Source organism: Podarcis bocagei, assembly GCF_964188305.1.
Source record: "Podarcis bocagei genome assembly, chromosome: 18".
In the NCBI taxonomy this organism is placed as follows: domain Eukaryota; kingdom Metazoa; phylum Chordata; class Lepidosauria; order Squamata; family Lacertidae; genus Podarcis; species Podarcis bocagei.
The window spans coordinates 10,089,877-10,111,038 of NC_138144.1; the positions used below are offsets into that span (position 1 = coordinate 10,089,877).

At 48.2% G+C, this 21,162-nt stretch overlaps 1 protein-coding gene across 2 annotated transcripts; it reads right to left on the reverse strand.

The window, feature by feature from the left end:
• Position 1: 1 nt before the first annotated feature.
• On the reverse strand, positions 2–20,722 carry JSRP1 (junctional sarcoplasmic reticulum protein 1). 2 transcript variants are annotated; one of them, XM_081177864.1, is made up of 7 exons: positions 20,507–20,722; positions 14,406–14,529; positions 13,001–13,047; positions 6,939–7,287; positions 5,585–5,737; positions 2,077–2,156; positions 2–1,337 (listed from the first exon to the last, which is right to left on the reverse strand). In XM_081177864.1, exons 2-7 carry the CDS (start codon positions 14,506–14,508, stop codon positions 741–743), a joined length of 1,329 nt encoding a protein of 442 aa, XP_081033990.1. In that variant the 5' UTR covers positions 14,509–14,529; positions 20,507–20,722; the 3' UTR covers positions 2–740. The 2 variants fall into 2 exon arrangements, with proteins under 2 accessions (XP_081033990.1, XP_081033989.1); XM_081177863.1 differs by lacking the exon at positions 20,507–20,722 and adding an exon at positions 20,148–20,428.
• Between the last annotated feature and the right edge of the window lie 440 nt (positions 20,723–21,162).

Here is a 21,162-nt window from a genome sequence, read left to right on the forward strand (position 1 = left end):
CTACATGTCTGAAACTTTTATTTAACAGATGTATTATAAACAGATTTAAGCCAAAAGGGTGGGGAGAAAAGAGAAGAGTTCTTTTAAGGGGAAAAATCGAGAAAATTGGCTGGAGAATAAAAGGTGGGGAGCTGAATTTAAGACTGCAAACACGATGGAGAGGAATCAGGATTCACACCACCTCTGAAAACTGCTTTGTGACAAAGGAGGAATGGATGGTTCAATCTGTCTTTTTTTTCAGGCACTGGTGTATGGGGTGTGGATGTGTGAGCCAACCCCACTGCTTAGGGGGCGAGATCTCAAGGTTTCGGGGGGGGGGTCTTCCATCTACCAAAGCAGCAGAGTCTAGCACAAAGGCCTCATCGTCCGTCACAAGCCGGTTTAGCAAACACTGCAACTTCTCCTTGCCGTTGCGGGGCGCCTCCCCCAGCCCCGTTATTTGGGGCGGGGGAGGCGTGAACACCCAAAAAAAGAGAGAAGAAAATGGGGGGTGGGAGAGGCTTTCTTGAGGTCAGAGGTCAGAGGGATCTCCTGGGCTGGGCAGACAAGTCCTTGGCCGTGGCCCAAGATCCCTCTGCAGGTGGCAGGGCCTCGGTATTACGTGTCTGGGAAGTGGGGTCAAGGGGAAGTTTGTGAGACGCAAGCAAGCGGGTCTCGCACTGCTCCAGAGTCGCCTGGGCCCCTGTGCCCGCCTGTTCGAGGGGGCATTTTGGAGCGCTGCTTCCCACGGCGGAGGGGTCTCAGTCATGCCGCCTGGCAGGCTTCTGCAGGGGGAAGAGCGGGCGCTGCACCCGCAAGGGCTTCCGGCCTCTCTGCTCGTGGGGGTGGGCCTTGTGGTACCGCTCTTTCCCGCGGTCGCGCCCGTCCTTGGGGCGCCCCTTCCCTTCCTCCTGCTTGTGGGCCTTGGCTTCGGGTTTGGGCTGTCGGCTCCTCCTCTCCTCGCGCTGCTCTTTCCGCTTCCCCTCCCGCAGAGGCCGCTTGCTGCGAACAGGCTCCTCCTCCTCCTCCTCTTCCTCCTCCTCCTCTTCCTCTAGGTCCTTGCGACCTTTCTGGGACTTCTCCTTGGAGACCCTCTCTCTCCGGGTTGCTTTCTCTGGTCTTTTCTTCTGCTTGACTTTAGCTCCTCCCCCTCCCTCTTCTGGCTCCTCCTCTTCTTCTTCTGGCTCCTCCTCCTCTTCCTCTAGCTCCTCCTCCTCTTCAGTGGGCTCCTCCTCTTCGACTTCGAGGCTTTCTTCTTCCTCCTCCTCCTCCTCCTCCTCCTCCTCCTCCTCCTCGATGTCAGGTGGTTCGTCCATGTCCAACCAGTTCAGCCACCTCTCGTAAAACCAGAGTTCTTCCTGGAATGGGAAGAAAACACACAAACAAACACAAGGGGTGTCACCAAAAACAGCCTCCGGACATTGTGGGCCCACAACTCCCATCACTGGTGGGCGTCCAGCTACATTTGGACAGAGACAAGTCTAAGAAAAGGCTATTATTCTGCCTCGAATATTGCTTTAACGGCTTGAGGCCACAAAGTAGTCAATACATTTGTTAAATAAATGCATTTGTTATATGAAGAGATGCGTAAATGCCTTGTGGGACATCTTTGGGAGAGGAAAAGGGTCAGGAGTGAACCCTACACAAATCTTGAGGGGAGTCCCTAAGGCAGTTGGGTGGTGCCTTGTCCGCCTACTTCCAGCAACAGCAGTTTGACCACCCCCAGATGCCAGCAATTATTATTATTATTATTATTATTATTATTATTATTATTATTATTATTATTATTATTACCCCACTCATCTGGCTGGGTTTCCCCAGCCACTCTGGGCAGCTCCCAACAGAATTAAAAGCACAATAAAACATCAGAACAACAGCAGCAGCAACAAAATAAACTTTAATCTGGAGGGCATCAGCTTTTCCCACCCCCCGCTCCAGGATGAAGCATTCTCCATAGAAGTAGCAGTAGTAGAAAGGCAGTTTGCAGTGGGTGGGGCCCCAATTTAGCATCCTCCGCCATGGATGGACACAACCTGCTTTGCTGGAATTGGGCATATTTTCCTGCTTTCCATCCACCCATTCGTCATTTCAACTCACCGCTTCCCCAACGCTGCTGTCTTGAGATGTCCAAGTGCTCAACTCGGCCTCAAGGATTTCCCCACCGTAGTCGACAATGTCTGTGGGAAAGGAGAGGCGACCTTCGATGTGCTCCAATACCAAAAAGCAGGTGCACTTTTTTTGCGGATGTTGCAAATCTGGGAATTGCCTACATCCTCCATCTCTAAGATCCTAGTCCGAGCTGCTTCACAGCTGAAGCAACATCTCCCTTTTAGCCCCAGGCACCAGCCTTCCTGAATTAGGGGGAAATGGGGACTGATCCTAGCCAGTGGCGGCTGGTGCACTTTGGGACTGGTTGGAGGAAAGGCAGGGAGCCCGACAGCAGGTGGCGCCAGAGACAACCGCAGGAAGAACTCACTGATTCTGGTTGGCAGGTAGAGCTGGGTGAGAGTTTGAGAGCTGCCACCCATGGGCCCGTGGGAAGCTACTCAGAGAAGGGTGTTGATCAGGCCTGCTTGGATCAGGGCCAGGCTGAGAGCCAGGAAGGAGTGGAGCTTGCAGATCCTACTCTGAGTTGTTTCCTTGCTGAAGCAACATCTCCCACCGAGCTCCATGCTCCAGCCTTCATGGACCCAGAGCCAGTGTTAGAAACACAGATATAACCTAGGTGACAAATGACTCCCTGAACCAGGGTTACAGTCGCCAAATTGGAATGTCTACTTTGGGGGCAAAGTCTTACTTTTCAAAATGATTCTATGATTCTATGATTCTATGATTCTATGATTCTATGATTCTATGATTCTATGATTCTATGATTCTATGATTCTATGATTCTATGATTCTCAGTTCAGAGGACAACCTTGAGTTCAGTTAAGAGCTCTGAGAACTTAAAAGAAGAAAAGTCACTTTATCCAGTTCCCATATACCGTATTTTTCGCTCCATAGGGCGCACCGGACCATAGGGCGCACCTAGTTTTTAGAGGGGGAAATCAATAAAAAAATCTTATTCCCCCCCCCAGCCCCAAAGAGCAGCATACAGGCTGCGCGCAACCTCTCCCTGCCGGAGGGGTTGTGCAGGGCTATGGCACAAGCCAAGACAGCGAGCGGGATGGATCCCGCTCGCTGTTTTGGCTTCCTCTTTAGCTGCGCAACCCCTCCAGCTGGGAGAGGCTGCGTGGGACTAAAGAAGCCATAGCTGTGTGCAGCCTCTCCCTGCTGGAGGGGCTGCGCGACTATCCCTGAAGCCTTCCAAGCACAGCGCAAGTTCCCGCTGCGCTCCTCAGGCTTCGGGTTCCTTTTGCTGAAGCCGGGAGAGCAAGACTCTCCTGGCTTCAGCGAAAGGAACCTGAAGCCTCCAGAACGCAGCGGGAACTCGCGCTGCGCTTGGAAGGCTTCAGGGGGCTCTCCCTGAAGCATGCAGAGCGAGAGGGGTCTGTGCGCACTGACGCCTCTCGCTCTCCAGGCTTCGGCAAAAGCGACACGAAGCCTCCGGAGCGCGGAGGGAGCGCTCCCTCTGCGCTTCGGAGGCTTCGCGTTGCTATCGCTGAAGCCAAGGAGCCTGCATTTGCTCCATAGGACGCACACACATTTCCCCTTCATTTTTGGAGGGGAAAAGGTGCGTCCTATAGAGCGAAAGATACAGTATACTGGCCTATTCCAACCTCTTTTTCTTAATGGTGACACAGACCATTCATAGCGCAGGAATATTCTTCCCAACTCTGAGCAGGGCAGTGGGGGAAGCCAAGACAAGTGACAACAATTCACTATAATGCTCTTCACTGCTCCTGTTCAGGCTGCACAGAAAATGCATTTTGGTTCCAGAAATTCATTCTGATTGTGCGGACAAAATATAATGGACTGAATTCTACAGGATGGGACCTTAGTGTGTGAAAACAGACCAGATCCAAGGATCCCCGGATGGTGGAGACGTCAGGCACCATCCTGGCACCCAGGAATCTTCACTTGGTCGCAAGTAGTTGATATCCAGGTGCAAAACGCGCCTGGCGCCTGGCTAATTTCAAACACTGCCTGGGGGGAATCCTCTGGAGAATAAGAACCTTCTGTTCTTGACTGGCCAAGCAAGGCAGACACCTGGAACAAGTTCTACTCAGAGTAGCACCCCCTCCCCCCCCGAAATTAATAGCTCTGAGACAGTGGTTCCCAAACCACTTCTTTGCCTCGAAAAAAATTAAACCCCAGAGCCTGCTACCTTAGACAGTGGACATTCGGGTTGCGAACGTGATCCGTGCGGGATGCATGTTCACAACCCGCAGCGTTCGCAACCTGCGCTATTTAGCACTTCTGTGCATGCGCGACCGCCGAAACCCGGAAGTAACCCGTTCCAGTACTTCTATGTTTCAGCGGTCCGTAACCCGAAAAAACGCAACCTGAAGCAGCTGTAACCCGAGGTATGACTGTAAAAGTGTTATTCAGAATGGATTTGTGTCCAGATTTTCACTTTCTGAAATATGGCAACGCTTTCCAGTGCCCCCTTGATGTGCTTTTGCTTCTTAGCTCCCCCATAGGTAATCTCAACATCCCCCCCCCCAGGGGACAGTACCACGTACTCTGTGAACCACTGATCTGAGGCAGAATAGAATAATAGAATCATAGAGTTGGAAGGGACCCCTGAGGGTCATCCAGTCCAACCCCCTGCAGTGCAGGAATATGCAGCTGTCCCTTGCAGGGATCGAACCTGCAACCTTGGCATTACCAGCACCACACTCTAATCATACTCTGAATATGACTAACATCAGGTACAAGGCAGAATTTGTGCAGCGCTTTTTTTTTTTTTTTGAACCACGAGGACTAGAAACTTGCGGTTTGGGTGCAACTTGGATAGGACCCCGAGCCCTTTTACTCCTGCATCCCACTCAATAAATGTGGGGTTTTCCTAATTGCAAAAGGGGGTCCCTGAACAGAAGGACCCCACTACCCAAGTGGATAGCTCAGCTGGTTGGAGCGTGGCGCTGATAACGCCAAGGCTGCAGGTTCGATCCCTGCCTGGGACAGCTGCCTATTCCTGCCTTGCAGGGGGTTGGACTAGAATTCAGGGGTCAGCAAACTTTTTCAGCAGGGGGCCAGTCCACCATCCCTCAGACCTTGTGGGGGGCCAGACTATATTTTGAAGGAAAAAAAGAAGGAACAAATTCCTATGCCCCACAAATAACCCAGAGGTGCATTTTGAATAAAAGTACACATTCTACTCATGTAAAAACACACTGATTCCCAAACCATCCACGGGCCGGATTGAGAAGGCAATTGGGCCAGATCCAGCCCCTGGGCATTAGTTTGCCTACCCATGGGCTAGATCAGGCTTTCTCAACCTGCGGGTCCCCATATGTTGTTGAACTACAACTCCCATCACCCCTAGCTAGCAAGGCCAGAGCTCAGGGATGATGGGAGTTGTAGTCCAACAACATCTGGGGACCCAAGGTGGAGAACCGCTGGACTAGATGATCCTCACAGTGCCTTCCAACTCTACAATCCCATGATTCTCTGTTCCAGTAAGCAGCTGGTCACATCCTGAAACACTCTTCTCCCTTACCTTGAACCACCTGGCAGCTGACGCTGAGGAGGGCGAGGCAGGAGGCGACCACGAGGCATTTGTTCAGGGTCAGGCCCTCCCAAGGGAGCGTGTCCTTTGTTGGCCCTGAGGTGCGGGCCTCTGCTTTCCTCTTAGCCGGGACGATCTTTGTGGCTTCCAGGAGAGAACAGAGAGAGGGAGAGAGTTGGGCACACTTGACCAGCCTGCTGGGACCCAAAGGCTGTTTTTGGTGGGTCCATCATGGGGGACATTCAGGATTAAGACACACATCATGATTTGCGATATTTTGCCAGGCCAAAAAATTATGAAACCGATATCACACTATGGACTTTGAACCAGTTTTGGATGATATATTGATATAATAAAGGTAAAGGGACCCCTGACCGTTAGGTCCAGTCGTGGCTGACTCTGGGGTTGCGGCGCTCATCTCGCTTTACTGGCCATGGCAGCTGGCGTACAACTTCTGGGTCATGTGGCCAGCAGGACTAAGCCGCTTCTGGCGAACCAGAGCAGCACACGGAAACGCCGTTTACCTTCCCACCGGAGCAGTACCTATTTATCTACTTGCACTTTGATGTGCTTTCGAACTGCTAGGTTGGCAGGAGCTGGGACCGAGCAACAGGAGCTCACCCCGTCGTGGGGATTTGAACTGCCGACCTTCTGATCAGCAAGCCCTAGGCTCTGTGGTTTAACCCACAGCGCCACCTGCGTCCCTTATATTGATATTTTACCCAGCCTAATGAGCACAAGTGCCGTCTTGTTTGTGTTCTCTGTTGCTCATCTCCCTTGTTCCCCATCCCTCTTAGTTGTTCCTCACCCTCCAAACCAAGAAAGCTGTCTGGACAGGCACACACACATGCTACAAGGAGGAAAGAACCTTGAGGACTAGCCTCTTACTGTAGTTTTAAGGAAAAGGCCACAACGCAGGAGTAGAACAGCTGCTCTGAATGCAGAGTGTCCTGGGTTCAATCCTCAGTGTCTCCCAGTAAGGCTGGGAATGCCCCTTGTCTGATATCCTGGAGAGAGGCTTCCGAGTTTAAATCGGCTCAGGACCATGAAGGAAAGCACCATAATCCCGTGCAGAAAGTCCCAAAATCTCCAGGTTGGGCTCAGAAAGATTCCATTGTCTGAAACCCGGGACAGCTGCTGCCAGTCCGTGTAGGCAGCCCTGAGCTACATGGAATAATGGTCCGACTCGGTCTAAGGAAGCTGCTAAAGTGAAGGTTGGAACCCCACCCTCCTGCCCCCTGGCCTTGACCCAAATCCAGCCCCCAAGTCCCTGCAATTTCTGCCTTTACAAGTAGGAAGCAATGCTGTCGTCACGCGTGCATCCAGCCCCAAGGAAACCGCATACCTGCTGGAGCTGCAGGCCGCACTTTCTCTGCCGGCTTCTCTGCCCGCGCCGCCTTCTCAACTCGGGGCGCCTTTTCCGCTCGGGGAACCTTCTCAGCCACCTTGTCCATCCCGGAAGTTTTTTCTGCTCGGGGCGCCCTCTCCACCACCCTTTCAGCCCGCAGGACTTTTTCCGCCACTTGCTCGGCTCGGGGCTGTTTTGCGGGGACCTTTTCGGGAGCCGGGGGCTCCTCCGCTTCCAGCGACGGCTCGGGAAGCGTGGAGGAAGCTGCTTCTCCGATGCTGTCCACGAACTCATCGAGGTCTTGCTCGACCACGTGAAGCCTGTCTACATCCTTCCTCTCTATACCCTGAAGTGGGAGGAATTCCAGTGGTTTATTTCATCTGAACACTGAAGACATCCTCTAAGCAGTTTTCTAAAATAATACATACTATGGGCTCATAGAATCATAGAGTTGGAAGGGACCCCAAAGGTCATCCAGCCTAACCCCCTGCAATGCAGGAATCACAGCTAAACCTCCCATGACAGCTGCTCATCGAGCTTCTGCTTGAAAACCTCCAAGGAAAGATAGTCCTACCCTCCTTTTCACTGCAAACAGCTCTTACCATCAGAAATTTTTGTTTAGTCGGAATCTCCTTTCTTATAACTTGAAGCCATGGGTTCGAGTCCTACCCTCCGGAGCAGGAGAAAACAAGCTGGCTCCATCCTCCATGTGAACAGCCCTTGAGCTGTTGGAAGATGGCTATCCTATCTCCTCTCTGTCTCCTCTTTTTCATGCTAAACACACCCAGCTCCTTCAACCGTTCCTCACAAGGCTTGGTTTCCTTAATCATCTTGGTCTCTGCACGCCTTTCGGCTTTGCCAACATCTTTTTTAAATTGTGGTGCCCAGAACTGGACACACTAGTAAGCTGATTTCTTCCCCAGAAATCCATGTGAATGACTCTTCATTATTTTCAATAGTTGCATCCCATGTTAGACAACTGGGGGGGGGGGACACAGGAGCCCCCCCATTCCTGATCTAGGTAAAGGTAAAGGGACCCCAGACCACTAGGTCCAGTCGCGGACGACTCTGGGATTGTGGCGCTCATCTCGCTTTATTGGCCAAAGGAGCCTGCGTTCAGCTTCCGGGTCATGTGGCCAGCATAAGCCGCTTCTGGCGAACCAGAGCAGCGCACAGAAACGCCGTTTACCTTCCCGCCGGAGCAGTACCTATTTATCTACTTGCACTTTGACATGCTTTCGAACTGCTAGATGGGCAGGAGCAGGGACCGAGCAACGGGAGCTCACCCGGTCGCGGGGATTCGAACCGTCGACCTTCTGTTCAGCAAGTCCTAGGCTCTGTGGTTTAACCCACAGCGCCACCCTCGTCCCATCCATTCCTGCTCTAGGAAGTAGCATTTCTCTGCTGCATGGAAGAAACGGAACGATGCCTCTATTCCAAAGAGGCCTTCTCTCCAGAGAGGGGAATGCATCTTCTTCCATCAGGGATGGGGAAACCTGTCTCCCTCCAGGTGTTGCTGTCTTCTGACTCCCACATGGTTCTCTCTCTCTCCCCCATTTTATCCTCACAACGCCCCTGCAAGGTAGGTTAAGATGAGTGGCCCAAGGCCCACAAGCAAATGGATGAGCATGGGGGTGGTGGGATTCGAATCCTGCTCTCCCCATCTCTAAACCAACCACTGCATCTCAACACAGGGATAACTATTTGTGGCGCTTGGAAGTGTTTGTCGATGCCTCGTGCTGCTAAAAGGCAGAGAGAGATTTCCAGGCGGGACTTGGGGAGAAGAGCAAGAGCAATCTCCTATCAATTTCAAGGATGCTGTTGTGAAGGTTCACGGCTCTGTAGAACAAATTACACAATAGCAGCCTTTGTGTGCGTGTGTCCATTTGATTGGAATTTCAGGGTCCTTGGCTGCTGTTTTCAGCCTGCCTCAGATAAGATGATCTGCACTGTGGGTTGTGCAACTTGGGGAGCGGGAATTTGGTTGTCTTAACACACACACACACACACACACACACACACACACACACAGAGAGAGAGAGAGAGAGAGAGAGAGAATGCTCTTCTGTTTGATTCTTGCTTTTGTCCCCCCCCCCCATAATATTAATTTTTTCCAAATATCTTAAGCACAATACAGCTTAACAATATTATTCTCCTTTCAACCTATATCTTATCTGAATTAACTGCTCTGGTCAGACCTCACCTGGAGTACTGTGTCCAGTTCTGGGCACCACAATTCAAGAAGGACACTGACAAAGTGGAACGTGTCCAGAGGAGGGCAACCCAAATGGTCAAAGGCCTGGAAACGATGCCTTATGAGGAACGGCTAAGGGAGCTGGGCATGTTTAGCCTGGAGAAGAGGAGGTTAAGGGGTGATATGATAGCCATGTTCAAATATATAAAAGGATGTCACATAGAGGAGGGAGAAAGGTTGTTTTCTGCTGCTCCAGAGAAGCGGACACGGAGCAATGGATCCAAACTACAAGAAAGAAGATTCCACCTAAACATTAGGAAGAACTTCCTGACAGTAAGAGCTGTTGGACAGTGGAATTTGCTGCCAAGGAGTGTGGTGGAGTCTCCTCCTTTGGAGGTCTTTAAGCAGAGGCTTGACAACCATATGTCAGGAGTGCTCTGATGGTGTTTCCTGCTTGGCAGGGGGTTGGACTCGATGGCCCTTGGGGTCTCTTTCAACTCTAGGATTCTATGATTCCCTCTACCCGTCTTCTGGCTTCTCTACATTGCTCTTTCTTAACCGTGATTACTATATATACATTCTATAAATATCTCTAATTCCTTAATAAATTTTTGTATCATACTTTAGACATACATCCCTTATTATATTACAGCATTACATCTTGTGGTCTAACCAAATGTTGACAATAAACGCTACGAGTTTTATTTCAGTCCTGTGAGTGTCTTTATTTATGTACGGTTTTCTCTAAGCATACCATAAATTTGGACCATTCTTTTTGGAATCTCTCCATCATCCTGCTATCGGATTCTTGCAGTTAGGTAAAGGGTAAAGGGACCCCTGACCATTAGGTCCAGTCGCGGCCAACTCTGGGGTTGGGGCGCTCATCTTGCTTTATTGGCCGAGGGAGCCGGCGTACAGCTTCCGGGTCATGTGGCCAGCAGGACTAAGCCGCTTCTGGAGAACCAGAGCAGCGCACGGAAATGCCGTTTACCTTCCCGCCAGAGCAGTACCTATTTATCTACTTGCACTTTGATGTGCTTTCGAACTGCTAGGTTGGCAGGAGCAGGGACCGAGCAACGGGAACTCATACCGTCACGGGGATTCGAACCGCCAACCTTCTGATCAGCAAGCCCTAGGCTCTGTGGTTTAACCCACAGCGCCACCCGTGTCCCTCACAGTTTTCTCTAAGTATACCATAAATTAGGACCATTCTTTCTGGAATTTCTCCATCATCCTGCTGTCGGATTCTTGCAGTTAGCCTTGCTATTTCTGCATACTCTTGATTCTTGCTTTTGGGCTTTCCAGGATGCTAGACTAGAGGGGTCAGTGACGTGATCCACCAGGCTTCTGTGTGCGTTACACAGGGTTGACTAATGACATCATAGACTCATTGAGCTGGAAGGGACCCTGATGATCATCTAGCCCAACCCCTTGCAATGCAGCAATCTTTTGCCTCATATGGGATTTGAACCCACCACCCTAAGATTAAGAGTTTCATGCTCTTATCAGCTGAGCTACCGAGAGTTTGGGGAAAGGGCTGTAGCTAATTGGGAATGCACATCATTTGCATTCAGAGCTGGCACAAGGCAGCATTCTTGGTTTCGAAATAAAAAAATTAAGGTCTTATATATATAATAAATGTTCATAAATGTACCAAGCAAACACGTACATATATATAAACCACATGTCTGAAGCAGCACAGGAAAATAGCCCTGAAAGCAATTTCTCTGCAAGGTCAAGGAAAATGGAAAAGCCTCCCCATTGTCTTTTCCTTCACAAATCCTGTCTTAAGGGTATGTCTATGTATGAATAGGGTGAGCCTGTGACCTGGCTCAGGAACTAGGTATTTGTCATTACAAAAGACTGGCCAGGCTCCCCAGGGTATCCAATCAAGTGAGCATTAACAGGTAACCTGCCAGACAGGAGGTAAACAACGCGCTCAGATTTCTGTTGTAGACTGCCCTTTCTGTGATGTAGGTATGATGTATCTGGGGGTGGTCTTGGACTCCAGGGCGGGCAATTTAAAATGTCTATATAAGGGCAGGCACACCTTGGTTCGGGGTCCTCCTCCTCCTCCTGCGTGTGAAGGGGGCACCCTCTTGCAACAGTTCAATAAAGATCAGGCTTACAAGCTGCTCTGCTTCTCAATATTCTCTGGTTGGCCTCTGTTATTTTCTCCGACCGATGGAGAACCTGCAAAGGACTCTACAAGGGCTCTTGTGTTCCCCATAAGGGAATAAAGGCAGATTTTCATTTATTACAGTTTCCTACTTAAAAACCAGTTCCTTGAGGACTAGAATCTTGCTCTATCCCAGGAACAGCTACAAGGAGGGAGGAGGGAGGACAAGGTTCAAAAATCAGCTCAGCCACAGACCGGCTGCCTGAGATGTTCAGCAGGACAGCTTGTCCTTAGGCAGAGACTGGTGAGCTCACGCAGGAAGGATGTTGGGACAGGCTGCCAAACGTCAGTCTCTCCTCTCCAGGGACAGGAGAGATCCTGTTTTCTCATTATTATCATCATTATTCCATCTATTAATTGCTTCCTATGAAGTTGGTGCTGGGAATCTCTTTGAGGGGGTTCGTAGGAAGCAATTAATAAATGAAATGATGATGGTAACGAGAAAAAGAATCCCTTCCGTCCCCCGCAAGGAGAGATCATGCTTTAAAAAATAAACAAATTAACACCAAATTAATGCAAAATTAAAAGTTGACTTCCCGCCCCGCTGCCTGATGTTTCACTATTGCTGCTCAATATTACAAACATTTCCAAATTACGTTTTAAAAAAACCCTGAAGGTTTTTAAAAATTCATTTCAGTGGGTCTTCTCTGAGTAGAACTCAGTTGGGACTAAGTTCTGTCCCAGGACAGCCAGACCCAAGCACATATCTGCGCCACACATGACATTATTCTGCTGCTTTTAACAGTTGTGACGTCACCCAAAGAATTCTGGGAACTGTAGTTTGAAAAGGGTTCTGAGATTTGTTAGGAGACTCCTATATCCCCACAACAGCTACAATTCCCAGAATTCCCTGGGAAGAGGGACTGATTGTTAAACCTCTCTGGGAATTGTAGCTCTCCGAGGGGAATAGCGGGCTCGCCTAACAGCTCTCAGCACCCTTAACAAAATATAGTTCCTAACTTTTGTAAAAAAACACACCCAGAAGCCTTTTTATTAGGTATTTTAAGTCAAGATATACCAAAAGAAATGAGGACTTTATTTATGTATGCCACTACAGCAGCAAGAATGTTGATTGCACAAAATTGGAAGACTGGAGAAATACCAGCTAAAGAACAATGGCAAGAGAAGTTGATGAACTATGCAGAACTGGCAAAAAATGACAGACAGACTAAGAGAAAAAGACAACAGAGACTTTGAAAAAGATTGGGAACCATTCCTATTATATTGGCAGAAACAAAGAAAGGCCATAGACTTGATGGCAGGATTTAAATAAACATCCACATTATCTGCATCAGAAAATGCTTAGAAGATAGTGAAATGGGATGGTGTGTTTAATTTTATTTTTTATGTTTTTAGGTTTGATGTTATGTTATTAACAACTTTTTCTGTTGAGAGATAGCAAAGTGGGTGAAAAGATAAACAAACCAAAAGCGGAAGATGGGGGAAGCCCTGGAGGGGAGGGAGGGAGGAATATACAGTAAACATTAAGAAGTTGAGATGTATGTCATGAATGAAAAAGAAAAATTAAAAACAAAAACAAAAACTACAGTTCCCGTGATCCTTTGGGGGAAGTCGCAACTGTTAAAGAGGCAGAAATGCTGCTTTCAATGTGAGGTGTGGATGTGGGCCGAGAGAAGACTCGGGGCGCGAGGGTCTTAAAGCATTGCCACACGCGGTCATACTTACGTTTGGGGTGCTGTTGATCTCTTCTTTACTTACTGGTATTGCCGCATCTGTTAAAGAAACCCACACCAATTAGCATCACTTTAATGGTGGGACGCGGGTGGCCCTGTGGGTTAAACCACAGAGCCTAGGACAGAAAGTCGGCGGTTCGAATCCCTGCAACGGGGTGAGCTCCCGTTGCTTGGTCCCTGCTCCTGCCAACCTAGCAGTTTGAAAGCATGTCAAAGTGCAAGTAGATAAATAGGTACCGCTCCGGCGGGAAGGTAAACGGCGTTTCCGTGCGCTGCTCTGGTTCGCCAGAAGTGGCTTAGTCCTGCTGGCCACATGACCCGGAAGCTGTCGGTCACGACTGGACCTAATGGTCAGGGGTCCCTTTACCTTTACTTAATGGTGGGACCAGCGCTGAGATGATGGGGGAGACGATGATCATGGCCAGGTGAGGAGACACTGACCTGACTTTGGCTTTCTTCTTCCCTCCTCCTCTCTCCTTCCTTTTGTGTCATGTCCATGAGATTAAGAGCTTGGGGGCTGGTTTATCTTTTAATACCTGTATACAACAAAGCTCCTGAACACCAGGTGCTGGAAATCGCAGGAGGGGAGAGGCTCTCGTGCCCAGATATTGCTTGTGGGTTTCCCATAATGGGCCCCTGAGAGAACAGGATGGTGGACAAAATGGGCCTTTGGCCGCACTCAGCAGCCTTGTCTTCTGTTCTCATGGTGTTATGTACTGAGTTGAATAGGATCCAGAATGCAGCAGTCTGATTGGTCCTAGAACAGTAGGATCCAGAATGCAGCAGTCTGATTGGTCCTAGAACAATAGGATCCAGAATGCAGCAGTCTGATTGGTCCTAGAACAATAGGATCCAGAATGCAGCAGTCTGATTGGTCCTAGAATAATAGGATTCAGAATGCAGCAGTCTGATTGGTCCTAGAACAATTGGATACAGAATGCAGCAGTCTGATTGGTCCTAGAACAATAGGATTCAGAATGCAGCAGTCTGATTGGTCCTAGAACAATAGGATCCAGAATGCAGCAGTCTAATTGGTCCACAGGAGCCACCCAATCCAACTCCAGGTGGAAGTGAATCCGCAACCTGATTGGCTTACAGGAGAATCCCGGAATTAGCCAATCACGTGCAGCCCACTGTGTAAATAATGTATATAAAGCAGACATTCTGGGGGAACTTCCACTCCTCCTCACCACTATGAGCTGAATAAAGAGCATGAAATCCACTCTCGACTCCGAGTAGATTTCACTGGCGACGAAGGTGGGATTCGAACCCACGCGTGCATAGTATATTTCACATGTTCTTCTGAAAGGGCGTAAGTGGCTTAGGTTCCCTGAGCCATGCTCCTATCCCTGCATTGCAGGGTCCCTTCCAACTCTACAATTCTATCATCAAAATACCTTCTTTTATCTCCTCCTTCAATGGCTTCTGGACCAGAGACTCTTTCAGAGAATCTGGAGACTCCTCGCTCCGCTCCAGGATCTCGCAGGGACCCGTCGCCATGTCGTCGCTGAGGAACCCTTGCTAAACGCAGCAGGAGGAACGAGGCAGAGATCTGTCGTCAGCATCCCGACCAGCTTAAGTCACGAAACAAGCAGAAGGGACCGGAGCCGTGCGAATCCCAGTTGGACTGCAACTTTTGCTTGCGCTATCTCTGAACAACTCTCAGCACCCTTAAACTACAGGATTCACTGAAACATGGCTTTTTAAAGTGGTCCAAGGCTTATATATGTGTGTGTGTGTGTGTGTGTGTGTGTGTGTGTGTGTATGTGTGTGTATAATTTTTAACAACCAAATTATCAATCAATATATCCATTTACACACACCCCTTTTATCCTCCCCCCAGGACTTCCCTCAGCTCCTCTCTTGGGTTCCTTTGCACATATTATCCTCTGCATATTGTAAAATTGTACATATCATTGCCTTATTTATCATATATTCAACAAATAAATTGGTGGATGTTTATTCAAAACCTGCCAAGGACTCCAAACCATTTTGTTGTCTTTTTAAATAATTTGTGAAAAATTCCCATTCTTCCTTGAATAATAATAATGATAATAATAATAATAATTTATTATTTGAAGCCTGCCCATCTGGCTGGGCCTCCCCTGCCACTCTGAGCAGCTTCCAACAAAGACTGAAAATACATTAAAATCTTGAAGTCACGATTGTCCTTGTCACGCAGTTTATATGTCAACTTGGCCAGTTCTGCATAGCTCATTAGTCTTTCTTGCCACTGTTCTTTTGTTGGAATTTCCTCGGTCTTCCATTTTTGTGTTAACAAGACTCTTGCTGCTGTTGTAGCATACACCCCCCCCCTTTTCTTGGCAGGTCTAAGGCTGTTTTCAATGCATAGTGCAGAGGGGGCCTTTACTGATCCACTGTGTGTGTGTCTGGAGGCAGTTGGAGGATGGATGGTGGCTAATGGACTGAGGTTACTGTTTTGGGGGGACAGGGGGCAGGCAGGTGTGGGGGCTCCCTGGTCCTGAAAGTGGTAACTGTGCCCCTGAAGGACCAGGTGTGCAGCCTGGGAGTCATTCTGGACTCACAGCTGTCCATGGAGGCGCAGATCAATTCTGTGTCCAGGGCAGCTGTCTACCAGCTCCATCTGAGACCCTCCCTGCCCGCGGACTGTCTCACCAGAGTGGTCCATGCTCTGGTTATCTCCTGCTTGGACTACTGCCATGCGCTCTCCGTGGGGCTACCTTTGAAAGTGACTCGGAAGCTACAACTAATCCAGTACGCGGCAGCCAGACTGGTGACTGGGAGCGGCCACCAAGATCATATAACACTGGTCCTAAAGGTCCCTATTTTCATCCGAGAAATGTTGGAGGGTACGGGGTTATGCGACCCCCGAGCCAAGGAGATAAGTAACTGTACAACCTTTAGGAGATGTCTGAAGGCAGCTCTGGATAGGGAAGGTTTTTTTAAAAAATGTTTAATGTTTTATTATAATGTTTTTGTGTATGCTGGAAGCCACCCAGAGTGGCTGGGGCAAATAATAAAATTATTATTATTAATGCCCCCCAAAGTGGAGAATTGGTTCTCAATCTCGGAGATTCCCTTTTTAAAAATACCGAGTCCTGTTGGAGGGGTGGGGCAGCTGAAGGTGGGCGGGGTGGTGTGATGGTGTAAGTAATATCCCAGGGCCTTAAACGGCAGTCCAGTTTCCACCCCACCTCTCCTGGAAGATGCCACAGCCTTCATTCACACTCGGATATGTCAAACCAGAGCCTTGGCTGTGCAGTCATCGTCAAAAACCCCATGGCAGCCTTCTAAGAATAGGGATCTGAAACCCAGCACGCTGGACCCCTTCCAACCTGCAAAACGAGCAGCCCCATTTCCCCGTCCCGTTCACAGCCCAAGCAGGTGTTTGGAGACGCAAGAGGAGCCTCGCCAGTCTCCTCCCTAGGTGCAGTGGGAAAGAGCGTGTCGGATTAGGCACCTGGGAGACCCGGGTTCGAATTCTGACCCAGTCTCAGCCACAAGCTCCCTGGGTGTGCCTGCTTGTTCCTTTTTTAATAAACTGATTTACTAACAACAACAACAATGTGCAAAAGAAAGACAAGCAATCAAAAGATTTTAAACCTTAAAGCGCCACAGCCCAGAAAGACAAAAGTACAACAACAACAACAACAACAAAGTGCAAAAGAAAGACAAGCAATCAAAAGATTTTAAACATACAGCGCAGCTCCAAAGGGAGAATAAAGGGTCAACTCATACAAACATAGAATGATAGAATTGTAGGGTTGAAAGGATCATTCAGTCCAACCCCCTGCAATGCAATCCAGGAATATGCAGCTGTCTCATACGGGGATCGAACTTGCAACCTTGGTGTGTTTTCAGCACCACGCTCTAGCCCACTGAGCTGCCCTTACAGATAATAAAGATTCATTAAAAATTCAAAGCAATCTCCAGCTCTGAGTTTCATCACTACTGAGAATAAAGGTTCTAATAAATATCTTAAGTAAGCCAGATGTTTGCATATACTGGTGGCATAAAATCGTGGCACATACAGTGGTACCTCGGGTTAAAAACTTAATTCGTTCCGGAAGTCCGTTCTTAACCTGAATCTGTTCTTAACCTGAGGTACCACTTTAGCTAATGGGCTTTCCCGCTACCGCCGTGCGATTTCTGTTCTCATCCTGAAGCAAAGTTCTTAACCCGAGGTACCATTTCTGGGTTAGCGGAGTCTGTAACCTGAAGCGTCTGTAACCCGAGGTACCACTGTTTTACAAAAAAATACTTTGCTTTTACGAGATGTTTTTGGAGAAGGGCAATTCCCAAACAACCCAGCAACCCGTTCCAACAATCCAAATGATTGATTTTCAATTATTATGATTACTGATTGCATTTATATGCCAGCTTTTTCTCCAAGAATTTCAAGGTGGCGCACATGGTTGTTCCCTTCACAACAGGGTAGGTTAGTCTGGGAGGCAGTGACTGGCTCCCAAAGGATTCGAACTCAGGCCTCCCATGTCCTAGTCTGTTGTCCCTCTCATCTTAGCCTACTCCACAGGGTGGTTGTGTGAGACTGAAACACGGAGGGGTGAAGATTCTGCATGGTGCTTTGAGCAGCCTGGCAAAAGGGCAATACAGTGGTACCTCGGGTTATATACGCTTCAGGTTACAAACTCTGCTAACCCAGAAATAGTGCTTCAGGTTAAGCACTTTGCTTCAGGATGAGAACAGAAATCGTGCTCCGGCGGCGCGGCGGTGGTGGGAGGCCCCATTAGCTAAAGTGGTGCTTCAGGTTAAGAACGGTTTCAGGTTAAGTACGGACCTCCGGAACGAAGTAAGTACCGTATTTTTCGCTCTATAAGACGCACCAGACCACAAGACGCACCTAGTTTTTGGAGGAGGAAAACAAAAGAAAAAATTTTCTGAATCTCAGAAGCCAGAACAGCAAGAGGGATTGCTGCGCAGCGAAAGCAGTGATCCCTCTTGCTGTTCTGGCTTCTGGGATACCTGCGCAGCCTGCATCCGCTCCATAAGACGCACACACATTTTCCCTTAATTTTTAGGAGGGAAAAAGGGAGTCTTATAGAGCAAAAAAATACGGTACTTAACCTGAGGTACCACTGTAAAGAAATTAAGAAAACCGGAGGTGGGAAGGCTTTCAGCTTGTGGGACGGACATAATTTCTGAGCTGCCTTCTGCTGAGTCCCATGGCTGCCCCATGGAACAGGGAGCAAACTTGCTTTCTGCTGTTCTGGAGGGTGGGACTCGAATCTTTGGCTTAAAGTTAGAAGAAATGAGATTCTGACTCTATGATTATATGACTCTGTAAGTCAGCGCGCTCTTCCAGTCTAGCTCAGCATCACCTACAGGGGCTCTCCGAGATTTCAAGGTGGGCACCCGTCTCCAACTCTGCCAGGAGGTGCCGGGGATTGAACCTGTCGCCTTCCGCATGCCAAGCAGGTGTCCAACAACTGCGTTATGGCCTTTCCTCTTAAAAAACAAAAAACGGCGCAAGACTCTAGTCCTCAATCAAACCACATTCTTATGCTACTTATTTAAACTGAATATTCATTTAATTGGATCTGTGCCAGATGTGAACAAGACGTTCCCTGTATACGCTCAATCTTCGATTTTGGCAGACTTTCAGCTGCAGGTGATTCCACAGTGAGAATCTCACTGTGCTCCTGACTAGGCCATGGAGCCTACTCTGTTTATTATTATTATTATTATTATTATTATTATTATTATTATTATTATTACTATTATTATTATTACTATTGTTGTTGTTATCTGCCCATCTGACTGGGTTTCCCCAGCCACTCTGGGTGGCTTCCAGCAAAACATAAAAACACCACACGACAGCAAACATTAAAATCTTCCTTATTTATGTGTACAACGACAGCAGCAAGAATATTGTATGCCCAAAGATGGAAAGAAGAGGAAGTTCCAACAAAGGGAGACTGGCTTTTGAAAATGATGGCGTTTGCGGAGCTGGCAAATATTAGAGACCAAAATGAGGATAAATTCCTTGACTGGAGAGCTGTTACTGAGTATTTAAAGAACTATAGTACCACGTGAAGATGAAAACGCAAGCAGGATTTGAAACATGAGCATCAGAATTAATTATTGGTTAGCATAAAGCAATTTATCCTATTTTTGTAGGAGAAATGTCCTGTTCACATCAACACACTTTTACTAGAATATGTAAAGCACATTTCTACACACACACACCAATAATCCTGTTAACTGTAGCTTACTCCTCACAGAAGTGCTTAGGTTCCCAGCAAACTTACCGTTTTTTCCCGTGTATAAGACTAGGGGTTTTTTTACCAAAAAAATCTGTTTAAAATTGGGGCTCGTCTTATACACAGGTAGTGCTGAGGGGGTGTTTTCTTAATTTGGAGTACCCAAATTAAGGGGGCGTCTTATACACAGAAAAATATGATAACTAATCAGAGTTCTCAAGATTCTTTGATCTGGGTGTGAGTGTGTGCATTAAATGTTCTTCGTGTCTGCGCAAGCTAAAAACTCCCTCCAAATCCTTCTTTTATATTATTACATGGTTTTTTAGGATCAAGCTTTTGAATGTTGTAAAACACCCTGACTCCCTCACCTTGAACCCAGCACCTCTCAGGTGGGTGCCATTACCATTATAAGAGAACAAGGGCGAGTTCTGGCCATTATTATTATTATTATTATTATTATTATTATTATTATTATTATTATTATTATTATTATTATTATTCACCCTTCATCCTAAGGTCCCAGGAGCGTTACAGCAATTACAACGCAACTTTAAATATCAGAACACAACATTAAAAGCCATTGGAAACAATTCAACATTGCAGAAATAAGTCGGTCCCTAAAAATACACCACTCAAGAAGGTTGGAGAGGTGAGCTTTCCTCAACGTTTGCCAAAAGCTGTATAACGAAGCTGCCAGATGTTCCTCAGCTGCAAATCACCTCAAGGCATAGGTAAAAGGCGATGGTGTTGATCAATCTATTAATTTCATTGACCCAGTAATCAATAACCACTGGTTTGGAAGCGGGCAGAAGTTAATACACTCTTTGCCTGGATCTTCCCAACGTCGATGGTTACTGGGCCAGGAACATGTCGAGGTTAGTCTGCTTCAGAAAATGGAAATAATAATAATAGAGTGCAATCTATAGTTATAGATACCTTGCCAGCTTCATGCCTGCATTGATTTCTCAGATGGGGAGCAGCCTTCGCCGCAGCTCCCAGGGAGCTGGTGTGGGGCTTTTGCGTTGACGGCTGCTGACTCAACATCAAAGCGCCACCCAAAAATAGTTTCCTTCCCCATCCCGGGCGACCCGTGGAAGGCAGCCCAGCTGGAATCTAGCCGGAGAGGCTGACTGCAAGCCAGCGAAAGGGGAAAATGAATCTCTGGGAGATCCAGGCAGGCTGGCCGAAAGTTCGTGGGAATGTTGCAAGCAGACAGACGTGGTTCAGAAACCAGAAGCTGGGAGTGCTAAGACGCAGACAGACAGACAGACAGACAGACGGCATGCAGTTCATACCCAGGTCCTTTAAATCCGGCCGTCTGGCCTTCAGATTGTCGCCTGGATCAATCCTGCCCCCTCTCTCTCTGTGTGTGCATGTCTCTCTCTGCACAGCTGAAATATACAGCGACAGGTGTCCTTCCCTTCCGAGGAAAATTCCAGCCAATGACGGGGACTTTGCCGCAGTTTCGTTTTTCGAAAGGCAAGGGGCTTTGCCCTGGTGGGTGGGGGAGACATGCCCTCCAACATTTCTCCAATGAAAATTGGGATGTCAAGAAGAAGAAGAAGAAGAAGAAGAAGAAGAAGAAGAAGAAGAAGAAGAAGTCGTCGTCAGTGGCGTAGCGTGGGTTGTCAGCACCCGGGGCAAGGCAAGTAATTTGCACCCCCTAACCCGTGGATTTGCGCACCCTAACCCCCAGATGTTGCACCCGGTGCGGCCGGCCCCCCCCGCACCCCCCGCACCCCCCACACTACGCCACTGGAAGTCGTCAATCTGGGCGCCTTCCAACATATTCTAAAACATAATACATAAACATTAAAAATCTTCCTTCTACAGGGTTGCCTTCAGATGTCTTCTAAAGGTTGTCTAGTTACTTTTCTCCTTGGCTCAAGGGTCGAAGAACTCCCTACTCTCCAACATTTCTCCAATGAAAATAGGAACATCCTAAGGAAAA